Raw genomic sequence first — 23,970 nt, 5'->3', positions numbered from 1 at the left:
ACTTCAGGGGTTCCTTAAGGTTTAAATCTTGGCCCTATAGCTTTTTTTAATTTACATTAACAATCTTCCAGATAATCTCACACGCTACAATTTCTTCTTGTCATGATAAGAAGCCAATACTCTCTGATTGCTTAAAGGGGGCATTTGAGCATAAAAAGGATTTCACTTCTGTTACAGCATGGGGATCACAGTGGCTGGTGAATTTTAATTCAGATAAAACTCAATTTTTTTAGTCAATCGTTTTCGCAATAATTTAGATCTTCCTATATTTATAAACGGTAATGTACTCAATGAGTCATCTACCCTTTATCTTCCAGGTTTAAATCTTACTTCCAATCTTTCTGGGAACTGTTTATCAAATCCATTGCAAAAATAGTATCTGCTAAGGTTGCATCTCTTTATCGAGCTCAATACTTATTCCGGATTCTATTCTTTATCTCTATCTCAAATCCATTTTTGTATGGAATATTGTTGTCATATCTGCGGCGCATATTCTAATTATGCCCTTTCTCTTATAGATAAGGTGCAAAAATGCATTGTAAACATAGTTGGACCTGTTCTTGCAGCTAATCTCCAATCATTATCACATTTTCGTAATGTTGTTTCTCTTTCTTTTTTTTTGCAAATACTATAATGGGTACTGTTCTAAAGAGCTAGCATCTCTTATGGCATCTACAAAAATTCATTCTCGTGATACTCGTCATTCAAATTAGACTCCTCCTTTCACTGTGACTGTTCCTAAGTGCTATAAAAACTTTTATTTGTCTATTTGTTTTCCTCAAACATTAGTTCTTTGGAATTCGCCTCCTTCATCTTGCTTTCCTGATTTATATAATTTGCAATTTTTAAATCGTCTGTCAAACCTTATCTTGCTCTACAATCTTTATCTTTTCTCTTCCAGTAACTTCCAACTCTAATAGTGGTTGCTTGCAGCCTTGTTGGAAACGAAGATTAAAAAAAACAAAATATTGCGGACAGTTTGACTCGAGTTTAATATGTGTTTTTGAGGTTTTAAAGTCAAATTTAAATGTCGCATGCTTTTATTAGTGGTTTCACATTTCCTACGGAATTATATTATAATATAATACTACGTTTTTGTAACAGTGAAACCATTAGTATTTTGACTGGTATTTATGGTAAATAGTAATAGTTAATTTCACAGAATGAAAACCATTCTTGACACGTGTTATTCTTTTTGTTTTATAACTTAACAGAAACCAAGCGTAACTTTTTTCTGAGTTGTGCTGACTGGGATGTCACTATTTCATAATTCACTTGAGATTTATGCTTTTATACCTAATTTATTTTACAACGTTTTTTTATAATTCAACAGATTCTTAAAAAAATTATATATGGAATAAAATAATTGAACATTTTATTACAACAACTACTGCAAGTTAAATACTCAATTTTTGTAGCAATACTTTTTTTGTGGTAATAATTTTTTGTAGTTGAAAACCTTTTGAACTGATGCTACCTAATTAAAATATTATCCTATCAAAAAAAAAAAATACATGCAAAGATACTTTTATAGTAACGTGAAAAAAAGATTAATTGTCGTTGATATTCTAAGCTAATGGAACATATCACAAAATTAAACTTTAGTAATTTCATTTACAATATCTCTAACATCTTAATAAAATGTTTTTTGAATTTTTCATTGATATAATTTTAATAAAAATTTTATTCAAATAATTTCAATAAAAACTTTATTCAAATTATTTCAATAAAAATTTTATTCATATAATTTCAATAAAAATTTTATTCAAATAATTTCAATAAAAATTTTATTCAAATAATTTCAATAAAAGCTTTATTCAAATTATTTCAATAAAAATTTTATTCATATAATTTCAATAAAAATTTTATTCAAATAATTTCAATAAAAATTTTATTCAAATAATTTCAATAAAAATTTTATTCAAATAATTTCAATAAAAATTTTATTCAAATAATTTCAATAAAAATTTTATTCAAATAATTTCAATAAAAATTTTATTCAAATAATTTCAATAAAAATTTTATTCAAATAATTTCAATAAAAATTTTATTCAAATAATTTCAATAAAAATTTTATTCAAATAATTTCAATAAAAATTTTATTCAAATAATTTCTTTCAAATATTTCAATAAAATTTTTATTGTTCAACAAGCTATTTCGGCGAAAGTGTCGACTAAAGTTGATTTAAAGTTAATTCCGGAGTTTAGGGGGTAATGATCAACAATCAGTTGCAGAATGGCTGGAAAAAGGTGAACTGGTACGCAAACTAATTGATATAACTGATCTGGCGAGTGCTGTTCCCCTTCGTCTCTTGAGTTTTTTTTACAGTATATCAACAGTTAGCAGAAACTGATAAAGAAGATTTTGACCGGATAAAAGAAGCGTTGCTAAAAGTATTTGTCTTTGATGCATTTACAGCTTCGAACAATTCATTAGGAGAAGGTTAAAGCATGGAGTGGCAGTTGATATTTATTAGGCGAAACTGCGAAGATTTTTTACGCTAATTGGTGAGCAACCAGACCGAACAATTGCATGTGCTTTTGTTTCTGTGCTCCCTGAGGAAGTTTGATGGATGCTGAGATCAAGTTCTCGCATGAATGATCTTACTACTATACAAATACTTGCACGAGCACTCATGATTGAAGAACGAAACGATGGAGCGAATAAAAATTTTGGTGCTGCAACAAGAAGACGTGCTGAGCCGAGGTCGTTTAATAATGAAATACAACAAGTTTGCTATGAATGTCAATTCCCTAATTATTTTGCAAGAGATTTTCATCTACGAAGAAATAGTAATCAAAACAAGTCGGGTCTAAGAAGGGAGAAAAGCGACGTTTTGTGTTACTTGTTTTAAGAGAAAGGACACATATCAAAAATGTGTCCAAAAAACGTATCGAGGAAGATGTTTGCGCCAGCTCTCTCCCTAAACAATTAATAATGACGTTACCTACTATACGCTTGGACATTAACGGCGTTCTTCAGTATGTGTTGATCGACTCAGGATGTACCTGCTGCATTATTTATAAAAAATGTAAACAAAAAATTACGAAGAAAGTAGTTAGCGTGGTAACTGTAAATGGACAATAACAACAATGCGATGGCGTTAGCTGAACTCGAATTTTCACACTGAATGAAGTTTTTGTGGAAGCAATTGTATTTGACTTTAAACCTCATGGTTATTGTTTTTGATGGGTATTGATGGAATAGTGGCTTTTGGTGGAGTATCAGTATCTGTAACTTGTGATCTTTGTTTTATGCGAAGAAACAAACTATGTTTACTTGGACTAAGAAGTGATAGACCAAAAGATGTCAGTAATTTAAATATAATAGCTCGGGATTTCTCCCAGCTTCGTTTGAGAAACAAAATTGAGAATAGATAATGGTAAGGAAATGGAATAATGATTCTCATCCTGAAACTCTAGTGAATAAGATTGCTGAATACACTATCCCTATTGGCATAAAACACGATTACAAAAAAGAAATTGAAGGGTGGATAGAGAAAAAATGGCTGCAAAAAAACAATGCAAAGAAACACGGTCCAATAAAGGGTTTGGCTCCTCTCATGGCAGTGGTTCAGCAAAAAAAAAGGAAAGGAACAGCCGGTATTAGACTACTGGGAGCTCAACACGTTTATTAAAGCATTCACTGCGAACACAGATGCGTGTGCTGGCAAACTTCGAAACTTGAGACGGTTTGGAGAAAATGTTTCAGTAATTGATTTATCTTCAGCTTACATGCAACTTAAAATTGATGAGAAACTCTGAGCTTACCAAACTGTTGTGTTCCTTCAAAAGATTTTGTTTAACTTATTTTGGGATTTGGACTAAACGTTACGCCAGTCATAATGAAGGCGGTTTTGGAGAAAGTGCTATCGTAAGACAATACAATCTGGAAAGGAACGTCATCATACTTTGATGATAGTTTTGTCAATTAAGACATACTTTGATGATAGTTTTGTCAATTAACACCTTGTCACACAATTATCTGAAAAAAATGCTGAATGATATTGTTAGAAGAACACGGAATGACAATCCTGGAATTTGGAGTGTTTATAGTAACGAAACAACAATTTGGGGAGATGCTAGTTCAATAACACTAAGCGTGATTGTCGAGGTTGATGGTAATATAATCAAAGACGCTTGTTGGTTAAGAAAAGATGACAAAACACATATAAACATGTCCGAGCTCGATGCAGTAATTAAAGTACTGACTATGGGCCTTAACTGGATAATGGAAGTTTTGCATATCTGCACTAATTCAAAAGCGGTATTCCATTGGGTTACCGACGCCCACACTAAAAAATCTAGATTGAGGACAACACTTCAAACAAAATGCTGAGAAGAAGAAGACTCCAGAATATTGAAAACATAATGGAAGAATACCAACTCTATCTTACTCTAATCGACTGTGGACTAACACAGTTTGCAATATGGCACAGTTTGCAAACCAGTGCATGTGTTATTCAAAAATTAAGTGCAATATTTCTCGAACCAGGAGTTCCAGATGAGATTCTGACGGTCAATGATACTGCATTTCGAAGCACATTGTTTTTGCAGTTTGTAAATCAATGGAGCGTTAAATTTTGATTCAGGTGTGCTTATGTACCTTCTGGAAATGGAATTGCATAACAATGTCATCAAAATATCAAAATAATGGTGAAGAGAGTTCCGTGCAGCATACTGAAGGCAGTTTATTGGTATAACATTAGTCCAAAAAATAGTTGTAGGTCTTCTACTGCACCTACAAATAAGTTATATCAATGCTAAATTAGAGTAAGAGGATTTGACAACAATAAGAACGCACATGATCCTTATAAGAAGATAACTAATAAATTTAAAGTTGGCGATAAAGTATGGCTTAAATCCCCGGATGACAGATGTCACTCTCAATACAAGATTGGTATAATTACATGGATAATCTCGGAGCAAATGGTAGAATTGGATAAAATGTATTGCCATGTACAAGATCTAAGAGAATTAGTTTGTATATAAATTATGTTGAATTGCATTAAGATAGATGAGGCGTTTAACGCTTAAATTATAAAATTATTCTTGATGTGAAAAGCATTTTTTGGTGTTGGAGGTTGCTAACTTTCAAATATGGAACAAACTCCAAATATCTATATATTTATTCTTATGTCAAACAATGATGTTTTGTAAAAAATTACGATAGTAGGAGGCTGGGAACAAAAAAGTCCATAAATTTTATCCCCTACCCCATCCCATACGACAACAAGTTGATAAATTAATTTTTGGTACTATTCAACTAGACTTATATTCATTGATAAATTATAAGTTTTATAGTATTATTTCCACGCATTCAAAAATTATAAAAGTTATTATACAAAGTTAAAACGTCTCAATTTGAGGGTGTTACAAATTTGTTCAAACAACATAAATAGCACTAATGTAAAATTTATTCCTAATTCTTTTTATTTTTCAAACTTTTATATTTGAACTCTATGCAATAATTTTTGACTGCCAAACTGTTTATAAGAAAGTATCGACTCAAACGGAATTGAGTCGACTCAAACGGAAAATATGTCAATTATTTTTATTTATTGGTACATTTAGACAGGCTTATAGAGACAGAGGTGGTTCGACGAATAAAATAAGGTGGGGGGGGGGGGCAGTGAAGCATTAGAAAGTAACCCCTTCCCATCCATCCCCCACCCACACACACACCTTAAAATTTTCTGTGTAAACGTTCAATAATTTAATAAAGAAGTTATTTACTAATACAAACAATAATTTATCAATTACAAAACTAAATTAGGTACTTGAAAATAAAAAAAAACGTAAAAATTGTGCACATTTTCGGTGTAGTTAAGGCGACTTACAAATTATTTGAATTCTTTTATTTGAAATTAGCATGATTTTAGCAACATATTATGTCCAAACAAGAGCATTTTTGCAAAACCCAAAATTTCAAATCCGTCTTGAAAAAATATTTTTAAGATGGATTTAAAATTTTGCATATGCTAGCAACAGCTATAAGAAACCATAAGCGCAGTGAAGTGTACATACAACAATTGATACAACTAGCTATGGGCGCTGTAGTGTGTACATACATTAACTGAGGGTTTTTGGCATCTATTTAGTATTACAATACATCTAGTACAATATGTTAGTAGTACAATCTATTTAGTATTGTTTAAAAGATACTTTTCCCAATACGTATAAAATAATGTAAAAAAGCAACTTTACAGCTCTTAAAAGTCAACTTATTTATACAATCATATTAGCTTTTAGTATGAATAATCAATATTAAGTTAATTAAGTTGTTAAAAAATAAATAACAATATTAAAAACTTTTTGATAGTCAGTTTTCACGGAAACTAGCAAAAACCATTCCTTAATAGTCGTGAACTTTCACTGAAAAATAGTCGTTTCTTAACATCCGTAAATTTTTACGGGAAATAACACCAAGCCAGTTAATATCAATGTTATTTGCTACCCAGCTAAGGCAATTTTTTAAAGGCTGGCTATCCAAGAATAGAACTTTATTGTACTTTAATGAATTCGCTGTCATAGGCTAGTCATTATCGGTACAGTATATCCTTGCTGTCTGGGTTATTCTTTTTTATTGTTGTTCTTTAGTAGTAGTAATTTATTCTTTATTTTTCACAATTTATTCTTTCTTATTTTGTTTTGTTTATTTCTACCTTTTGACTGTAGGTTTCTATTTGTATTAGAAAATATTAGAAAATGCGAATAGTCATTAGTAAAATAAAAATGTAATCTTTATAAACATTTCTAAACAAATAAATTATAAAATTTAAAAAATATAATATAAAAAGCATAAAAATAAAATATCTGAAGCATTTAATGTTAATATTTCATTTTAGATAACATGTCGATTAACAAAGCACCAATACAGGCATGGAATGTATACCTAATTAAAAAGTTGAGGAAAACCAGTTATAAAATTGTCCAAAATTCATGAACTTTTTTTATATGTATTATTTTAAATGTATCAATTTAACAAAATATATGTTTATAATTTTGTACGTTTTAAATTTTTTTTGTAAAAAGATTTAAATAAAAAAATTTTAACTTCATAATTTTTTACAACTTGTGGGGTTCGGCAACATTATTAACTAAAAATTGAGTGGAGCAAGACATCTTTAGGCAGGAAGTCCCAAGATGCATTGTTGAAAGCTAGGTAAAAAGTTTTATTTAATTTTTGATTGTATTATTTTTATCTTTATAATTGGGAAAAATGGGTAAACACAAAAAGTGAGGTAATTTTCGAATTAAGACATGCAACAGTGTGCGCAATATTTTAATCTAAACTAAAGGCAACGAATAAACAAATAAAATTTTAAACACTGATATTAAAAGTAAAATATTTGTTACTTTTGACTGATTTTTGTGAAAGTGGCATAAATTACATATTTGCGAAAAACTAAACTATATAAAATGATTATACAAGACCGTTCTGATTATGCAAGACTGTTGTAAATGAATCATATTCTCCAGGAAACCCATCCCCGCTGTCAAAGTTCTCATTTTTACAAGAAAAAGTTTTCGAAAGCCAAAGCAAAAAAGCAATGGTGTCTAACTTTTTTGTTATTTCTCAAACCACAGGTCTGAACTTTTAACTATTTTATACTGGTCAAAAGAATTTTTGTAAGAATTTCGGAGTATAATGTCAAATATTTTTAAAGCTATTTTTCTCGCCGTGCAAAGAAGTATATCGCCGTGCAAAGAAGTATTTCAAACAGAGTCGGTATACCCTGTAAGTATAAATAATGGGCAACTCTCCTTCGTAACTAAGTCTTTTAACCTACTATCAATGCAGAAAATAACAGCAGAAAGAGCTTCTACAAAAACCTTTGATAACTCATCATTAGAAAAACTTTAAGAGCTTCTCAATAAATAAAAACGTAGATTCTGCTTACAATTCAGGATCACTTAACAATAGTAAGATTATCTTAGGAGACAAACACCATGTGTAGTTATCAAGCTTTTCTAAATCGAGTTTCCAATTTTATGGTCTCATTCTATTTGAGCTGTTTTAGCAATTTTAAATGCATTTAAATTATTAATACATTTAACACTTTGTTGGATTTAAGTAAGGCAGGTGCATAGTAAACGGCTAAAATAAATGCTACCGTAGAGACAAAACCTATCTTTTTAGGAGTCAGATATTCAACAAATGTGGATATCATATCAAACATTAGAAAGTGTATGGCATAGGTCATAAACCATGCTTTGTGAAAGGCGTTAAGCTTATAGATGCGACTAAATATAAACAACACACCATGAGATAAATATATTTAAGTACACACCCTTCTTATATATTCATATTCAAAATCTCGCACCAAAATATTTTGAAACAAAACTTATGACTTCTCCAACTAATAGCTATTCTCTTAGATGGAAGGCTTATATATACACTACCTCGTAAACTAACTAAATATAATGAATACAGCACAACATATCGAAACCGAAGATATTGAATAGAAAATAATCATTTCAGTATGGTGAATTGAGTAAATCTATTTATGTTCAAATAAAAAGAGAACTTTTGAAACGAAATTACAATTTTAAAGTTTAATATGTACATTATTTTATAAAAACATTTTTTTTTTATTCTGAGTTTAATGTTCATAAAGAATATTGGCTTACTTTATTGAGCAAAATCTTTTTTTTTAGATCCAATTTGATTAAAATTTTCAATTTCCATTCATTACAATGAATGGACATGAAAGTAAAAAACGACAATTGTCATTTTAAATACGTAAATGTTGCTTGTTACAAGTAAAAGTAAAAAACAAAAACTATTATGTCAAATAATAGTATGATACCGCAAGATTGCAAGATTCCACTATTATAAGTGGAATCTTGCAATCTTGCGGTATCATACGTTGTTTTGGTGCATACGAGATCCCGCATTAACTAATGCGGGATCTGAATAATCTGCGGGATTTAAATTACACAATTTATTTAAACAAAAAAAACATAAAATAATCAAGATAAAGTAATTTAAATTTAACAAACTTAAATGTAACTTAAATTTGAACAAGCGTATGGAGGCTAAATACATTAATTTTGGACTGATTTGGATCCATTTGTCGTGGAACGCAGAATGTTGCGTCAAGTTAGTGGCAGAAAGGGTAAATAGTTTTGATATTGACTTCTTAAAAACCATAACCACTAAAAGAGTAAGTGTGATGGCGAAAGTCGGTATATTGATGTCGTCCTATCAATAAACTATGCTATGCTTAATACTATATGGAATACAACTGTTGTCTATATAAAATATTTGGGAAGAAGATGAACAAGATAAGTCTGATGGTGATGAAGTTTTAGATAAAGACTGCAACTTGACCATAACTTTGGATCAACCATTTGCTGAATTAGTTAGTAATTACTAAGATCTTATTAAAAAGGGAAAAAGTTATAAAAATCTTTAGAAACTCTCCTGTTAAAAATAATAAATATTTACATAAGTATGTCCAAAATGAACAAGGTCAAAAATTAAGTCAATTTTTTATTGAAAGACGACGCGTAACAGTCTGCTCGATATGGTAAAACAATTTTAGAAATTAATGTTACATATCGAAAAAGCTCTAATTGACATTGCATTAGAATATCGTTTCATAAGTAAAGAGTCGTCTGAAATCAATGATTTAATTTTTTGCCTGGTACAACTGAAACTGCCTCTTGAAGTATTATGCAGAAGAGAACCGAATTCTCGTCACTGTGGAAGCAAACTTTTGATTTATTTTAGATAAATTAGATATGCAATATTCAATTTAGAGCATTGATATAGCCAATGCACTGGGTAATAGAATTACACAACGTCATAGTAATAACTTAACTGGTCTACTAATTTACTTACAAAATCATTCAAAATACATCAAGAAATTAAAAAAACTAAAAAAAATATTTACAATATATTTAAAGAAAACTGTTATGCATCAAAAAAGACCGAGCTAGCTTTTTTAGCTGCTTGTTATATATGAAGTCCTTTGAGATGTAGATTGGGAGACGATACTTTGAGTCTGTTTATTAAGATGATACTTTGAGTCTGTTTATTAAGATTACGTTTTTTGTAATGTTATTCTCATATTTGATATGTAAATAAATATTTTTTTTTTTTTGTTTTATAAAAGTTTCGAACTATATTTTTTTAAAAATGAAATGCTTTATTTTTATTTAAAACATCTTTAAAAATCTTTTTAAAAGTATCAATTTTTATGCTTATTATTTAATATAGTATTTTAAAATAATAAAAGTTTCCACATGTTTCTTTCCTTTAAACCTATGTGAGTTAACTATTAATTATCTCAATTAATTGTTGTAACACTTTATTTTTATAAAATCTAACAAAAAGTAGTTAATCCATATAACAATAACAGGCGATTGTTTTTGTATGCCATGTAAATAAGAGCATCCCGTACTTTTCAAAAAACATATTTTTTCATAAAAACTTAGCCCCAAACATTTTTTTGCCTGAACATATATACATTTTAGTTCAGTTTAAAAAAAGTTTATTTAAAAAAGTCTTCATTTTCAAAAATTGGCCTTTTGTTGACCAAAAAGTTAACTTTAGACAAAAACAGATATTTAACGGAAGCAACGAAAAGCTCAAGAAACTTCTTCATAAAATATCAAACACTTAGGAATGTTTGGGGTAGAGTTGTTAACCGGAATGTTTCGTACAATTCCGGAAAAATAAAGTTCTTTCGGAAGGATATTGAGAATAAGGAATTTTCTTTTTTCGTACCGAATTTTAAGAAACAAAAAAAACCGCCGATGTTCATTTCGCAAATGCTTCTTACGAAATGTTGTCTTCCGCAAGTTGAATTACGAAACAAAACTATTTTGCAACACACGAAAATAGGGCTTACGGAAGTCGCACTTGCGAAATGAGCTATTTCGCTAAACGACGTTTCGGAGTCTATAACAAAATTTTGTTGGCCAAACTGATATAATTGTAAAAATTAAATTTTTTATATACCAAAATGTTTATAATAAAATTTTATTTTCAGTATTGCAACATATGAACATTTTAAGGTTTTATTTTTTGAAATAATGATAAAAAACCAAATTTCTTTCGAAACGAAACTCTTTCGCACTGAAACTTGCGAAACAACTTCATTACGGAAAAACACTTACGAAACGCGGCATATTAAAAATATTTAAATACGTTTTATGAATCAAATACGTATGATTAGCTAGGTAACTAAAATACTAATTATTATAATAATTATTGATATGTTTCAGTTAGTAAATTTTTATAAATAAACCTAGACTTTCATAAGATATACTAAAAATGTCTTTCAATGAACAAGAGTTAAATAGTGAACATAACTTGAACAACATAAACTTTCCCATTTTGAGGGAAAAAAGAAAATTTAGAGCATGTAACTCATTTGTTTGGGATCATGTAGATTTGCCTCAAATAGTAAATCGGTTAAAAAAAAAGGGTCGTTATAGAACTAATTTTTAATGTAAACTTGTCGTTGCATAACTCAAAGGCAGTTTTTCTTTTCAGTTAATGGAAAAAAAGAAACGGTTTTATACGAATAAAATTGCGTGATTGGGAAACAATGCTGTCGTTGAAATCAAAAAAAGATATAGGTCATGTAGTCAAACCTAAAAAATAACTACTCCATAAAGTACGTACGCTTTAAATTTGATCCTCCCCTCCCCCGCAATTTTCAACATCCCAACGTTATTGGAACTATACAACCGCTGAAAGTTTTAAAGCTCTGGCTAATTTGGAGAGCAGTAAAAATTTAGTTGCAAGATTTTGCAGCAAAAAAGCGGGTACGTAAAATACAACCCGTCCCGAGTCTTTGCCCCGGAAAAAAATTTAAACATAGAAGCTCACCAGGATTATACAAGCGCTGAAAGTTTTAGAGCTGTAGATAGTCTAAAAATTAGTGATAAATTGACATAAAATGTAATGGAACCAAATATTTTACTAAGTTTTTATGTATAAGAATATAAATAGTAAACCTCCATTTCTGAAAAGCCAAAGACAATAAACAACCGAATGTCGGAAGTGAACCAAAGTCGGTACTTGATAAATATTAATGCATGTAAACACTGGTATAGGGACAAGTTGCGGAGGAAGCGTTGCCCTTTCCCTCAAAACTAACTTAAAGTTTCAGTTTTTTCTATTTAAATTTTAGCTGCGTAACTTTCTTAACCTTTCTTGGTCACTGTATATATATATATATATATATATATATATATATATATATATATATATATATATATATATATATATATATATATATATATATATATATATATATATATATATATATATATATATACAAGTATATATATATATATATATATATATATATATATATATATATATTATATATATATATATATATATATATATATATATATATATATATATATATATATATATATATATATATATATATATATTGTCCTTTCCGTCAAACTAACTCAAATTTCAGTTATTTTTATTTAGATTGGAGTTGCGTTAGGCCCCCCTTATATTCTGTTTCAGCAACTCTTTCCCCCTCCCCCCCTCCCTCCCCCACCTTCGTCCTAACTTTCTTAATCTTTCAAGATCACTGTATATATATATATATATATATATAATATATATATATATATATATATATATATATATATATATATATACACACTATAAAATAAAGGTAGAAACTTTTAGTTAGGGTAGGATATGAGATATACCCTTAGTAAGGTATAATTTTTTACCTTATAAGGTAGAAAATTATACCTTTAAGTTAGAAAATTGTATGACAAATAATTGTTTTTAATATAATTTTCTACCCTAAATGGTAGAAAATTATACCTTACTAAAGGTATATCACATATTTTATCCTAAGGTAGAAATTTCTACTTTTTTTTTTAGTGTGTGTGTGTATATATATATATATATATATATATATATATATATATATATATATATATATATATATATATATATATATATATATATATATATATATATAGATATATATATATATATATATATATATATATATATATATATATATATATATATATATATATATATATATATATATATATATATATATATATATATATATATATATAGATATATAGATATATAGATATATATGTAAAAACTATTGAAGAATCATTTAACAACATTAATTTATTTAAATAGTAAATAATAATTTTTTTTTGTATAACAGTTTAATGAATACTTTCGAGTTAATTCCGTAAGCGCTCATTCCGAAACGCTCCTTCCGTAAGGAACTGTTTCGCAAATAATTTTTCGAAATGATTTGTTTCGCAAGTTTCTTTTCGTAAAGAGCTATTACGGAATAATTATTATTTATTTTTTTCGTATAACGCATTACGGAAGGTGAATTTGCGAAAGAACAACTTCCGCAATAACAAATTGAAATACGGAAGATAAAAATGCGAAATTTTCGTAAGTTTTTGTTTATGGCGAACAACCCTAGTTTGGGCAATATAAATTATTTTAAATATTTGTTTTAAAGCGTTTTTCAATATTTTATTTTAATATTCAGTCATATAGTCATATAGTCTTAATAAAAAATATATATTCAGAAATGAGTAGTATAAAAACAAGAAAAAAAGCAAGCACAGTAATGTCCAATTTAATAGATAATAAAATTGTTGTGATTATAACATTTTCTTTATATTATTAATATTATTTTAATAGTATTACAAAAATAATATATATAATGCAAATATAATATTATATTCACAACAATTATATCATATAATGTTATTAATTTATTTTATTACAATTATCATGAGTATTAATTTATATTTCATTGTATAAAATTTTATCAACAACAATATTATAAACAGTAACCATTTGATCAGCAGAAATAGTAAGAGAAACAATAATAATAAATTAAAAACTTTATATAATGTGATAATATTTTATCTCCAGGAAAAGGAGGAGACATTATTCCATGTGAGCTACCACCTCTTGGTGCTGTTCTTCGTAAAGCTTTACTGTTTAAAGATCCATTGGATGATTTGATTAGGGAGACAAGATTGGGAGTTGTTAATCAATGGAAAAAATCAAATTCAGATTTTTCATCTCCAGTAATATTTACAGATAAGTCCATTGACAGAAAGATCAAAAAAAGTTATTGTTATGTTCATGATATTTGTAAAAAAATATTAACCAAAAGAGAAAAAAATGACAGCATAATGGGTTTAATGTCACAACTTTTTGATATAACTAAATGTAAAGGTGCACTTCTTTACTGTAATGAATCAAATTGCCTGGGATATAAACAAAAAGTTCAAATTAACTGTAAATGTGAAAAATCAGCAATTATTCCCTTGATAGAGATCGATTTATTCAATCACAGAGAAACAAAAAGGGGGGGCAAAGCTCAAGTTGTGATAGGATCAAAAGATTATAAAAAAGTTAAAAGGAAGCATAAAGCAATTGAGCGAAGCAGTAAAAAGAATGTGATCTGAAAAAGTTTAAAGAAAAGGAGATGATATATAGTTACTTTTTGAAAAAAGCATATGATGAGTTTTTGAAAAGTTTTAAGGACGAAAAAGAATGGTCAGTAGGGTGGAGTGAATTTTAGTTTTTTTTTACAATTCGTTTAGCCTGGGTGTGCAAAAGTTGTCTATTCATTTCAGAAATACTCTGGAAAAATATCAATGCTCTAGGAAATTATCTTGAGGTTCCTCAAGACCTTTAAAATTTTGATGAGTCCCTAATATTATGTAAAAAAAAGGTTTTCAAAAGTATGTCATGTTGGGTCTCAAAAGAAGCAAAATTTTATAAAGATTCCAAAACTAATATTCATTTTATAAAAAAATTATTATTTAAGATTTTTTTGAAATTATAATAAAAAAAAATAAACTTTTTTCATAATTAGCTTAAAAGGTCATTTTTTCTGCAATAAACTATAAAATAGCAATTTTTTTTCTAAAAATAATTGTTATTTTTGAAATTTTTATAAAATTTTGCTTCTTTTGAGACCCAACATGACATAATTTTGAAAACCTTTTTTTTACATAATATTAGGGACCCATCAAAATTTTAAAGGTCTTGAGGAACCTCAAGATAATTTCCTGGAGCATTGATATTTTTCCAGAGTATTTCTGAAATGAATAGACAACTTTTGCACACCCAGGCTAAACGAATTGTAAAAAAAAAACTAAAATTCACTCCACCCTAATGGTCAGATAGTGAGTTAGAGTGTTCTGATATCTAAAAAATCAAAAATCAAACCTGCTGAACATATTGCAAACAAAATATTTCAGTGGTGTAATTTGCATGGGGTAGATGATAGCTTACAGGGTTTATGCGAAATATATAACAATTTTTTTAGAAAATATAAAACATTCTTTAAGAAAATATAAAACATTTTTTAAGAATTTATAAAACATTTTTTTAGAAAATACAAAACAAATTGTAAGAAAATAAAAAACAAATTTATAAAATTATAAAACATCAAAAATATATATCTAAAACAATTTTTAAGAAAATATAAAACATTGTAGTTATTTAAGAGTGCATTTATGATATATAAAGTTATTCATAAATTTCTAAAGAATAAAGTGTATTTTTTAAATATAACTATAACTCATTATATTTAAAGATATAATATAAATAAAAAAGTATCCACTTTAATAAAATTCTTGCCTTGCTATGCCTTTCAAAACCCATCTTCTCATATTACATCACCAACCACAAGAGTCAATGCCAATTAACGGTATAAACAAACTTAAAGTAGCCTTAACTTCATTGCTAATTTTTGGAAACGGCCTTATAGAAGTATAATTAGCTTTAAGACAACTAAAGTTTTCCTCAATCAGGTTTAATTGCGGTGAATAAGGTGGCAAAATGTAAACTGAAACATTGGATTGGCATGGCAAATTGATTACATCTCTTCGACGATTAAATGCACAGTTATCTAATACTAGTACAGAATGAGGATTCGTTTGGAAATACGGTCTTAAATTGTTGGTTATAAAATCACAAAAAATATCGCCAATGTAGACACTATCCACTATCTTAAAGCTTAGAATACCATTAACTGTTATCGCGGCCATTAGACTTACATTCGCGGCCATTAGACTTACATTCGCGGCCATTAGACTTACATTCTTTCCACGATTTGCTGGCACTGTAACAAAACATTTTGTATTCATTATAGAATAGCCATATTGTTTAGAAGTATGTAAGTTAAAGCCTGTTTCACCAAGAAATACTAAGTTATTGTCAGGAGTCGAATTAATAGTCCTGCAAAAACTTTGTCTTGAATCAACGTTTTGTTGCGAGTTAATTTCTTTTGGTACTAATGTAAGTCGTTTTCTAGTCAACTCCATCGACTTCAAATACTTAGATATTGTTGGTATAGATGCATTAATATTCCCTTCAATCAAAATGTTTCTCAATGATGCTAAAGTATGAAATGGATCATGCTCAATCAACAATCGAGTTTCAGATATAAGTGTCTCGTCATAAGCTCCTGCGCCTTCCTTTTTTTACTGATGTGATTTCATCATAACTAAGTCTTTTACTGATTTTATCAGAATTAGAACGTGTTGCAGAAACTTCAACTTCCTCCGCTATTTCTTTTAACTTCATTTCTTTAAGAATTGACTTTTTTATGGTTCTTACAATATCCTTTGTAATAAGAGTTATTTTGTTCCTTTCTCTCTACTTTTTCATTTATCAACTAAAACAACAAAATAAAGCGTGAATAATATATTTTAATTATAAGCATAGTAAGACAAGATTGCATACGTATCGCATTTAAAAAGTTTTCTCTGGATAAAAAAAAGCATTTGTTTAATATGGATATAGTAATTTTTCTATTTTTCATTGTACTTGATATAAACTTAAAACTATAACGAACATTACTCAGCATATTAAATCTTTTAAGTTTTAGAATAAAAGTTTTATATCTTATAACTATAAAACTTTTATTCCATACTTAAAATTCTGATTCCAAACTTTAAGGTTTATTTTTTATAGTTTTCTTCTTTGTCATAAATAAACCTCATAAATTCCAAAGTGTTATAGAGTAATTACGTAATTAAATGTTTTATATTTTCGTAAAAAACGTTTTATATTTTGCATAAACCCTGTAAAATTCATTAGTTGTGATTGCACGGCAACAAATACAGGTCAAATTGGAAGTGTTATCCATTGTTTAGAAACTAGATTAGAAAAAAAATTAGGATGGCTGATATGTTCACACAAATTAACTTTGTATTCGACATTTAATAGAAGAGCTTTAAGGTAAGACAACCTCAAAGACAAGATTTTCTGGACCCATTGGGAAGTTGCTTACAAAGATTACTAAAATGAAAAGAAATTACAGTTTTAAGCCAATATCTATAGATCCTGGCCTAATTGAACTTCGTGAAGAAATAGTAAGAGTTATCGGTAAGAGTTCTATTAATTACTGTCTGGCATATTTTATAGGCATATTTCTGATCTGAAAAAGGTTTGCCTAACCAAAAACCAGGTACTTTAGTCCATTCAAGGTGGCTCAATCCAGATTCATAGGTTCTCAATCTACAGCTTTTAGGTTATCCCCCTCCAACCATGCAAGCATGGGTTAGAGGGGGACAAAAATCTAAAATTAATTGTTAAGTTTCTTGTATCAGTTTACTTTCCTATGTGGTTCCAAATTAAAGTAAAGCATAGTTGGATAGAAGAGCCACGACACATCTTGAACCAACTCACCCTAATAAAACTTCAAGATGAAAATGTACAAATGATTATTGAAAAGTATACAAAATCTTCTGCATGGAGTTCTCATTCCGAAATTTTATTTCAAATATTTCTCTGCAGCGAAAATAAAATTGAAAGAGAATTTGCTGTTAATAAAATTCTGGAAATTAGAAAAAATTTGGAAATGGGAAATCAAGCTACCATAACATACAAGCTTCCTTATTCAAACTTGGATGCAACCATATTAACTGAGCTTTTAACATGGGAAGAGGCCTATGAACCTATATTAACCTGTCAAATGAACATAAGTGAGCTAGAAATGATTATGGGTTGTCCTATGGTAATTCCGTATTTCCCTGTTCACACACAAGGAGTTGAGAGGGCAGTTAAAGGGTAAAGGGTTTTTCCTTATACTTAATAATATGTTAAATAATAGAAACTTTCAAAAAATCTTCTTAAAACATGTTTTATTTAAGGTAACTGCAGCTTCTGAAACAGTGTTTGGTTTTGAGAGGCGAGATGGATTTATTCATGCAAGAGCAGATAATTAAGCATTAACAGCAAGCTGAACCTTATTTTAGTTTAGCATATTATTTTTATCATTTTTAGTATCTCTAATATAATAAATTAGAAAGATAGAGACATGAGTTTTATTTTTGGCAATTTTACCCGGTATAGCTTTTATGGTGTAAAACAAGTAGGGCTAGCAAAACCGGTATACCGGTTTACCGGTTTACTAGTAAATTGGTTAAAAATTATGTTTAAATTTACCGGTAATTTTCAAATAATTTAGGGGTAATTCGGTAAAATTTTATGGAAATTCTGAATAAATTATTAGTAGTATTTTTTTCTAACTAAAAAGAAAAATTTTACAAAAAGCTAACTTTTTTACATATTATAAAAAAACAGTTAAAATCGCAAAAAATTAAGAACTTTATAATGAAAAAGAATTTTGTTTTCTTACAATATTACAATATGAATTTCTTAAAAAAAAAAATAAAGCCTACTTGATTGATTTTTCTTAAATTTTTGTTTTTTAATAGAGAAAGAAAAATATTTACATACAATTAGGATTTGTTTATGTAGTTTATTTATAATTACATTCTGTTTATTTTGTGCTCGCGTCCCATCTGGTTACAGTTACAGGTGACATTTTATTTAATTTAAATAGTGCGTTAGTGAGTTTTTTTTTAATTATTTGGCTTTTTGCACTGAATGATAAAATTATTAAGTATCATAAAAAAAATTGAAAATAAACTCAAAACATAACTTTGAAAATAAAGCGAATATTCTATATTTTTATTGTGTTGAGTAAGTATTTCACAAAAAGTCTTTAAACTTATATTATAGAATATACTTGTATTGTGTTCCAAAATTTACATATTGAATTTTTTTAAAAAAAATAGCCTTATCTATGATGTCTACTGGATCCAGACAAAATCAATTGTGGAATCATTTTCTACGTACGAAAGCTGGCGATTCAGCTATATGCAATGTATGCAAAAAAAATATAAAATGCTCTGGCGGCAGCACAAGTGTTTGCACAATCACCTTATCAGAAAACATAAAATTAATCTGCTAAAAAGAGTTCAACATGATGATGCAGAAGCTAGCTGTTCTAATATCAATACCACAACTTTCGTTACGAATGATACAAATTCTAGATCAAAAATTTCTGATTATTTCAACATTATTAAATTGATTGATGACTCATTTCCAGCTGTTTTAGCACAACTGACAGCACGAGATTGTTTATCATTTGAAAAGATTTGAACATCATACGATCTTCAGCAATTATTTAAATCCAAAGGATATGATTGCCCAAAGTCTTCAAAAACAATTAAGAAAATGGTGTTGCAGTACGGTGACAAAATCCGAAAACAAATCGTTACAGAATTATCAGAAAGAATAGCCTGTGGTGAATTATTCAGCTTGACTTACGTTGAATGGACATCTCTCAAAAATCAAAGGTTTATGAATGTGAATGTCCACTCGTATGATAATGTATTTTGGAATCTCGGATTTGTTAGGATTAAAGGATCGATGCTTGCTGAAAAATGAATAATGTATCTTCAAAATACACTTAAAGAATTTAGTATTGCGATAGAAAATATAATTTCCATTACTACGGATGGGGCCGCCGTAATGAAAAAGGTAGGCAGATTACTGGACGTAAATCATCAACTTTGTTTAGCCCACGGCATCCAGTTATCAGTAGTTAAGGTGCTGTATAAAAGATCTGTTTCGGATAATATTTCCGTAGAAAATCAAGAAGTGGCTATTACTGAATTTGAACATGTTGAAGATGAAAAGGACAATGTAATAGAGATATTGGGGTTTTGACGATATTGAGGATAAATTAACTACTGATTCATCAATTCAACATGAAAGTATAGGTCCAATAATAAAAAAAATTCGAAAAATTGTTGTCATGTTCCGTAGATCACCAACAAAAAATGACATCCTCTAAAAACATGTTAAAGATGAATTTAAAAAAGAACTTACGCTAATCCTTGACACAAAAACACGGTGGAGCAGTATGTTGATAATGTTGGAAAGAATTTATGAGATTAAAATTATGTTCGTAAGAGTCTAATCGATATCAAATCCGATATAGATTTATCAGAAAATGATCTCAATGTTGTATCAAATATAATAATGGCTTTGCAACCTGTTAAAGTAGCTGCGGAAGCTCTCTGTTCAAGGGACACGAATCTATATGTTGCAGATTTGACAAATAGGTTCATGTTGGATGAAACGAGTAACCAAAATAATTTCTTAAGTAATAAATTGAAACAAGATTTAATATTTCGAATAAGTGAGAGAATAACCGTATATTCTGATATATATTCATATCTTCATGAACCGTGTCCACGTACAGCTTTAAATAATGAAAATAATTATGGCGTGTTTAATACAACAAGTAAATTGGTTATGGAAAAAAATATTATAAAAATCATTCAACAATTTTTAAAAAACGATTCCGAAACTACTGATCTGAAGTTGTGCAAGTGTATGAAACTGAATCAACTAGTGAATCTACGGTTTTATCAGCAGTGGCGACATCAAGTCAAGCAATGCCAATGAAGGAAAAACTTGATTTAGTAAAAAAAAAAAAAAAATGATAACTATTGCTCACGAAGAGATTAGTGATCCGAAGACAACATCCGGTGTTTTAAATATATAGTCAGGAAAGAAATGGCGTATTTCAAGAAACAAAATATTAAAGAAAATTATTTAAACAAACTCCAAAAGTATATTTCACCAGTTCGCCCAACCAATGTAGAGTCGTAAAGAGCTTTTTCTGCAGCAGGTTTAATTGGCACAAGGTACAGAACAAGTTTAAGCGACGAAACATTAAAATAATATATTTTATATTAAATATATTTTATTTTATAAAAAAAATCTTTTTGATTGTGTAATTTATTTATTTTTAACTAGGATTGACCTGTAAACTGATGCTATTTTACTAGTATATTCATTTGTTATGCTTTTTGTTGTTTTCAGTTTTTAGATAATTACTATTTAAGCCTTTAGAAAAAAACCCGGTAAATTACCGGTAACCCGGTAATAATTTTATTTTTACTGAATTACCGGTTTTTTAAAATATCGGTAAATTTACTAGCACTAAAAACAAGCATTTAAGCAATTTTTTTATATATAGTAAAAGGGAGGATGAGGGGGAGTGTGCATCAATTCTATATTTTAGAACTGTTTTCTATTTACTTTAATGAAAAAATGTTAAAACAAAAAATTTTTTTTTCCATCTATATAGGATATTCTAAGACATGTGATTTTTGGTCCCCCTCCCCATTTTAATAAAATTTTGAAAAATTAAGGTCTGCTTTTGCAAATGATGCATATGTTCTGGTAAAAAATTTATCTTTTCTTAATTTGTATCTAATGGCAAAAAAATCCTAAGGGTCGACTTTTTTAATAAATGTTGAAAAGTACTGGATGCCGTAATGTATATGTTAATGGTGTTTCTTTTATTTAGATATAAAACTTTTTAACATTTTTCATAAAAAAATTTTTTTTTTTTTATAAAGATGAAAATAAAAATTCAATAATGTATTTTATAAATTGTAATAAATTTTGATATATAAGATACAAAAACAATGATTTTATAGAATTTTTAAATAAAAAATTTAAGAGAATGGCTTTTTACGATTGGCTTTAAAATATTTTGTATTTAGTGAAGAATAAGAAAGATATTCGCTTATTGCACCCAGTGTATAAATTGATGTAAAGTAAGTATATTTATTTTTTACTGCAAATTTTGTTTTATTTTATAATTTTAACAACTGCCTCAAATTAAGCACTTATTTTTAATTTAACAACCTTAACGGTTTTACAATCTTTTCACGTTACTGGCAAATACGAGGTAATTAAAATTACAACTTATTTTTGATTTACATTCTTCGCTATTAATTACCTAAAGCAAATTAGTTGTTTTTAAAATTTTAAAATAGATTTTTAGTTGGCAAGGATGTAGTCATTTTAATCTATAATTTCTGCTTCTAATCTACTTTGTATAGATTTTATTTAATTCCACTCTCATTATATAGTAGTGGTGCTGCATAAATGTAAACAAGCAAAAACTTTCAGATACCACTTAAATTTACACTTAAAAAGGTGCCTAGGATTTTTTTTAAAACTAATTCACTTTCTGGGAAGCTGAAAGCAAACACTGTTTAGGTTGGGAGTTAGAGAAAACATTGAGTTAAGGTAAACACCTAGAAAGTGGTTAACAGAAGACTGCAGATTCGTAGTTAACAGAAGACTGTAGATTCAGGAAAAAATGAAGACAGATGAAGATTGAGTTTAGGTTGATGAAACAAGAGATGATAATTTGTTTATTGATTGCGCCACCATGATAGAACTTGTAAAAAAGGATGTAACTTTACAACTATGGGACATAGGCTGAAGTTTGGCAGCTAGAGCATGTCTAACTACATTTACAATGCGTTTTTAGATCCAGTCTGCAAAAGAAAGGGCATTATTAGAAGAACCAACCCTAATCAACAACAGTATTTTATACAAAGATGAGTAAGAAATTTATGGAGGCAGAGAATGGAATCAGGAGTAGGAAAATTGTACGAAAGAGGACCTAACTTTAATTCAAAAAAAAACTTAGTTGCTAATAATCATTAACCTTATCATGCATCTTAGCAGATCCTAACTTTGCAATGGACTGTATATGAGGTTTCTATACGAGGCCGTAACTAAAAGAAAATCTGCAATAACGTAAAATAAAAGACAGTAAGAATTTTGTTATTCATCAATAAAGAAATATCAACAACATAGCTATATTTCAATAGTTAACAGCGGTAAACAACTGAGTTTTGTTTGGATTTAATTTGACAGCCAGTTCAAGTTTCAAGTTACTGAAACAAGATTAGCTGCCTGTTCTAAGTAATCAAAAAAGATGACTTTTTGTCAAGACTAAAGTTGTGTTGCTAACAAGTAAAGTTGTGAGTTGTATTGTAAGCAAATAAAGCCACATTAAGTGTAAGATTATCATTAAGATCATTATTAGAAAAAACAAAGGAATACGATTGGAATCTTGTGGCACTCAAGAAGTTACTGGAGTAACTTCACGATTTTATTTGTATAAACTCGTCAAACTAGTCATTATAAGTATTATTATAACAACTTTCTTGTACCTAAACCTGTACAAATGAGTAAATGTGAACAGGCCTTTTAAATTCTTAAAAACGTTCAATTTCTAACAATATTAATATAATGATAATAAATAAAATAAAGAAAAAAATGGTTAAAAGTTGAATGTTATACTTTAACAATTTGATGTTAATTGTACTCTTATAACGTCACATTGACATTATTTAGTATTTAATTAATTTGCTAATTTATATTTAATAATTCTCAAATGAGATTTCGCAAATTAGGTTTTGGTTATTAAGTATAAAATATAAAAAAAATTCAAATTCATGTCTTTAAGATTAGATCTAAGTTATTTTGATCTATTATAAGTAAAAGTTAAAATTAAAAAAAACTACTTTTAGTTTAGGTTGATTGAAGGTTATTATGCAGAATTGTATTCTTTAATATTTATTTTTTCTATTTTCAGAGAATCTCTGAGAACACTAAAAGAATATAAAAGTTCTGGTATTGAACGAGTTAAGGTAGTTTACTTAATAAACTTAAGATATGAAAAATGGCCTGCAAATTCATTCGTTTTTAAATAATTTTTTTTCATTTTTGAAAAATTTTGTTATATTAGTTTATGGTAAATCTCACAAGAGCTATAGGTAGAAAAC

The 23,970-nt window shown here is 28.2% G+C and overlaps 1 protein-coding gene across 1 annotated transcript; it reads right to left on the bottom strand.

Moving 5' to 3' along the window:
* Positions 1-15,684: 15,684 nt before the first annotated feature.
* On the bottom strand, positions 15,685-16,594 carry LOC136089676 (uncharacterized). Its single transcript, XM_065815729.1, has 2 exons — positions 16,528-16,594; positions 15,685-16,481 (listed from the first exon to the last, which is right to left on the bottom strand). The coding sequence occupies exons 1-2, from the start codon at positions 16,592-16,594 to the stop codon at positions 15,685-15,687; spliced, it is 864 nt and encodes a 287-aa protein (XP_065671801.1).
* Positions 16,595-23,970: the final 7,376 nt, after the last annotated feature.

This window comes from Hydra vulgaris, chromosome 13, assembly GCF_038396675.1.
Source record: "Hydra vulgaris chromosome 13, alternate assembly HydraT2T_AEP".
Lineage (NCBI taxonomy): Eukaryota > Metazoa > Cnidaria > Hydrozoa > Anthoathecata > Hydridae > Hydra > Hydra vulgaris.
Note: the sequence above shows the minus strand (reverse complement) of the source record. Positions and strands in the feature narration are given on the sequence as shown.

Excerpts from the sequence above, each read along its gene's own strand:
- LOC136089676 (XM_065815729.1), bottom strand. The coding sequence starts at position 16,594 with ATGAAGTTAAAAGAAATAGCGGAGGAAGTTGAAGTTTCTGCAACACGT. Across the intron at positions 16,482-16,527 it reads TTCTAATTCTGATAAAATCA|GCGCAGGAGCTTATGACGAG; the intron begins GTAAAAGACTTA and ends AAAAAAAGGAAG.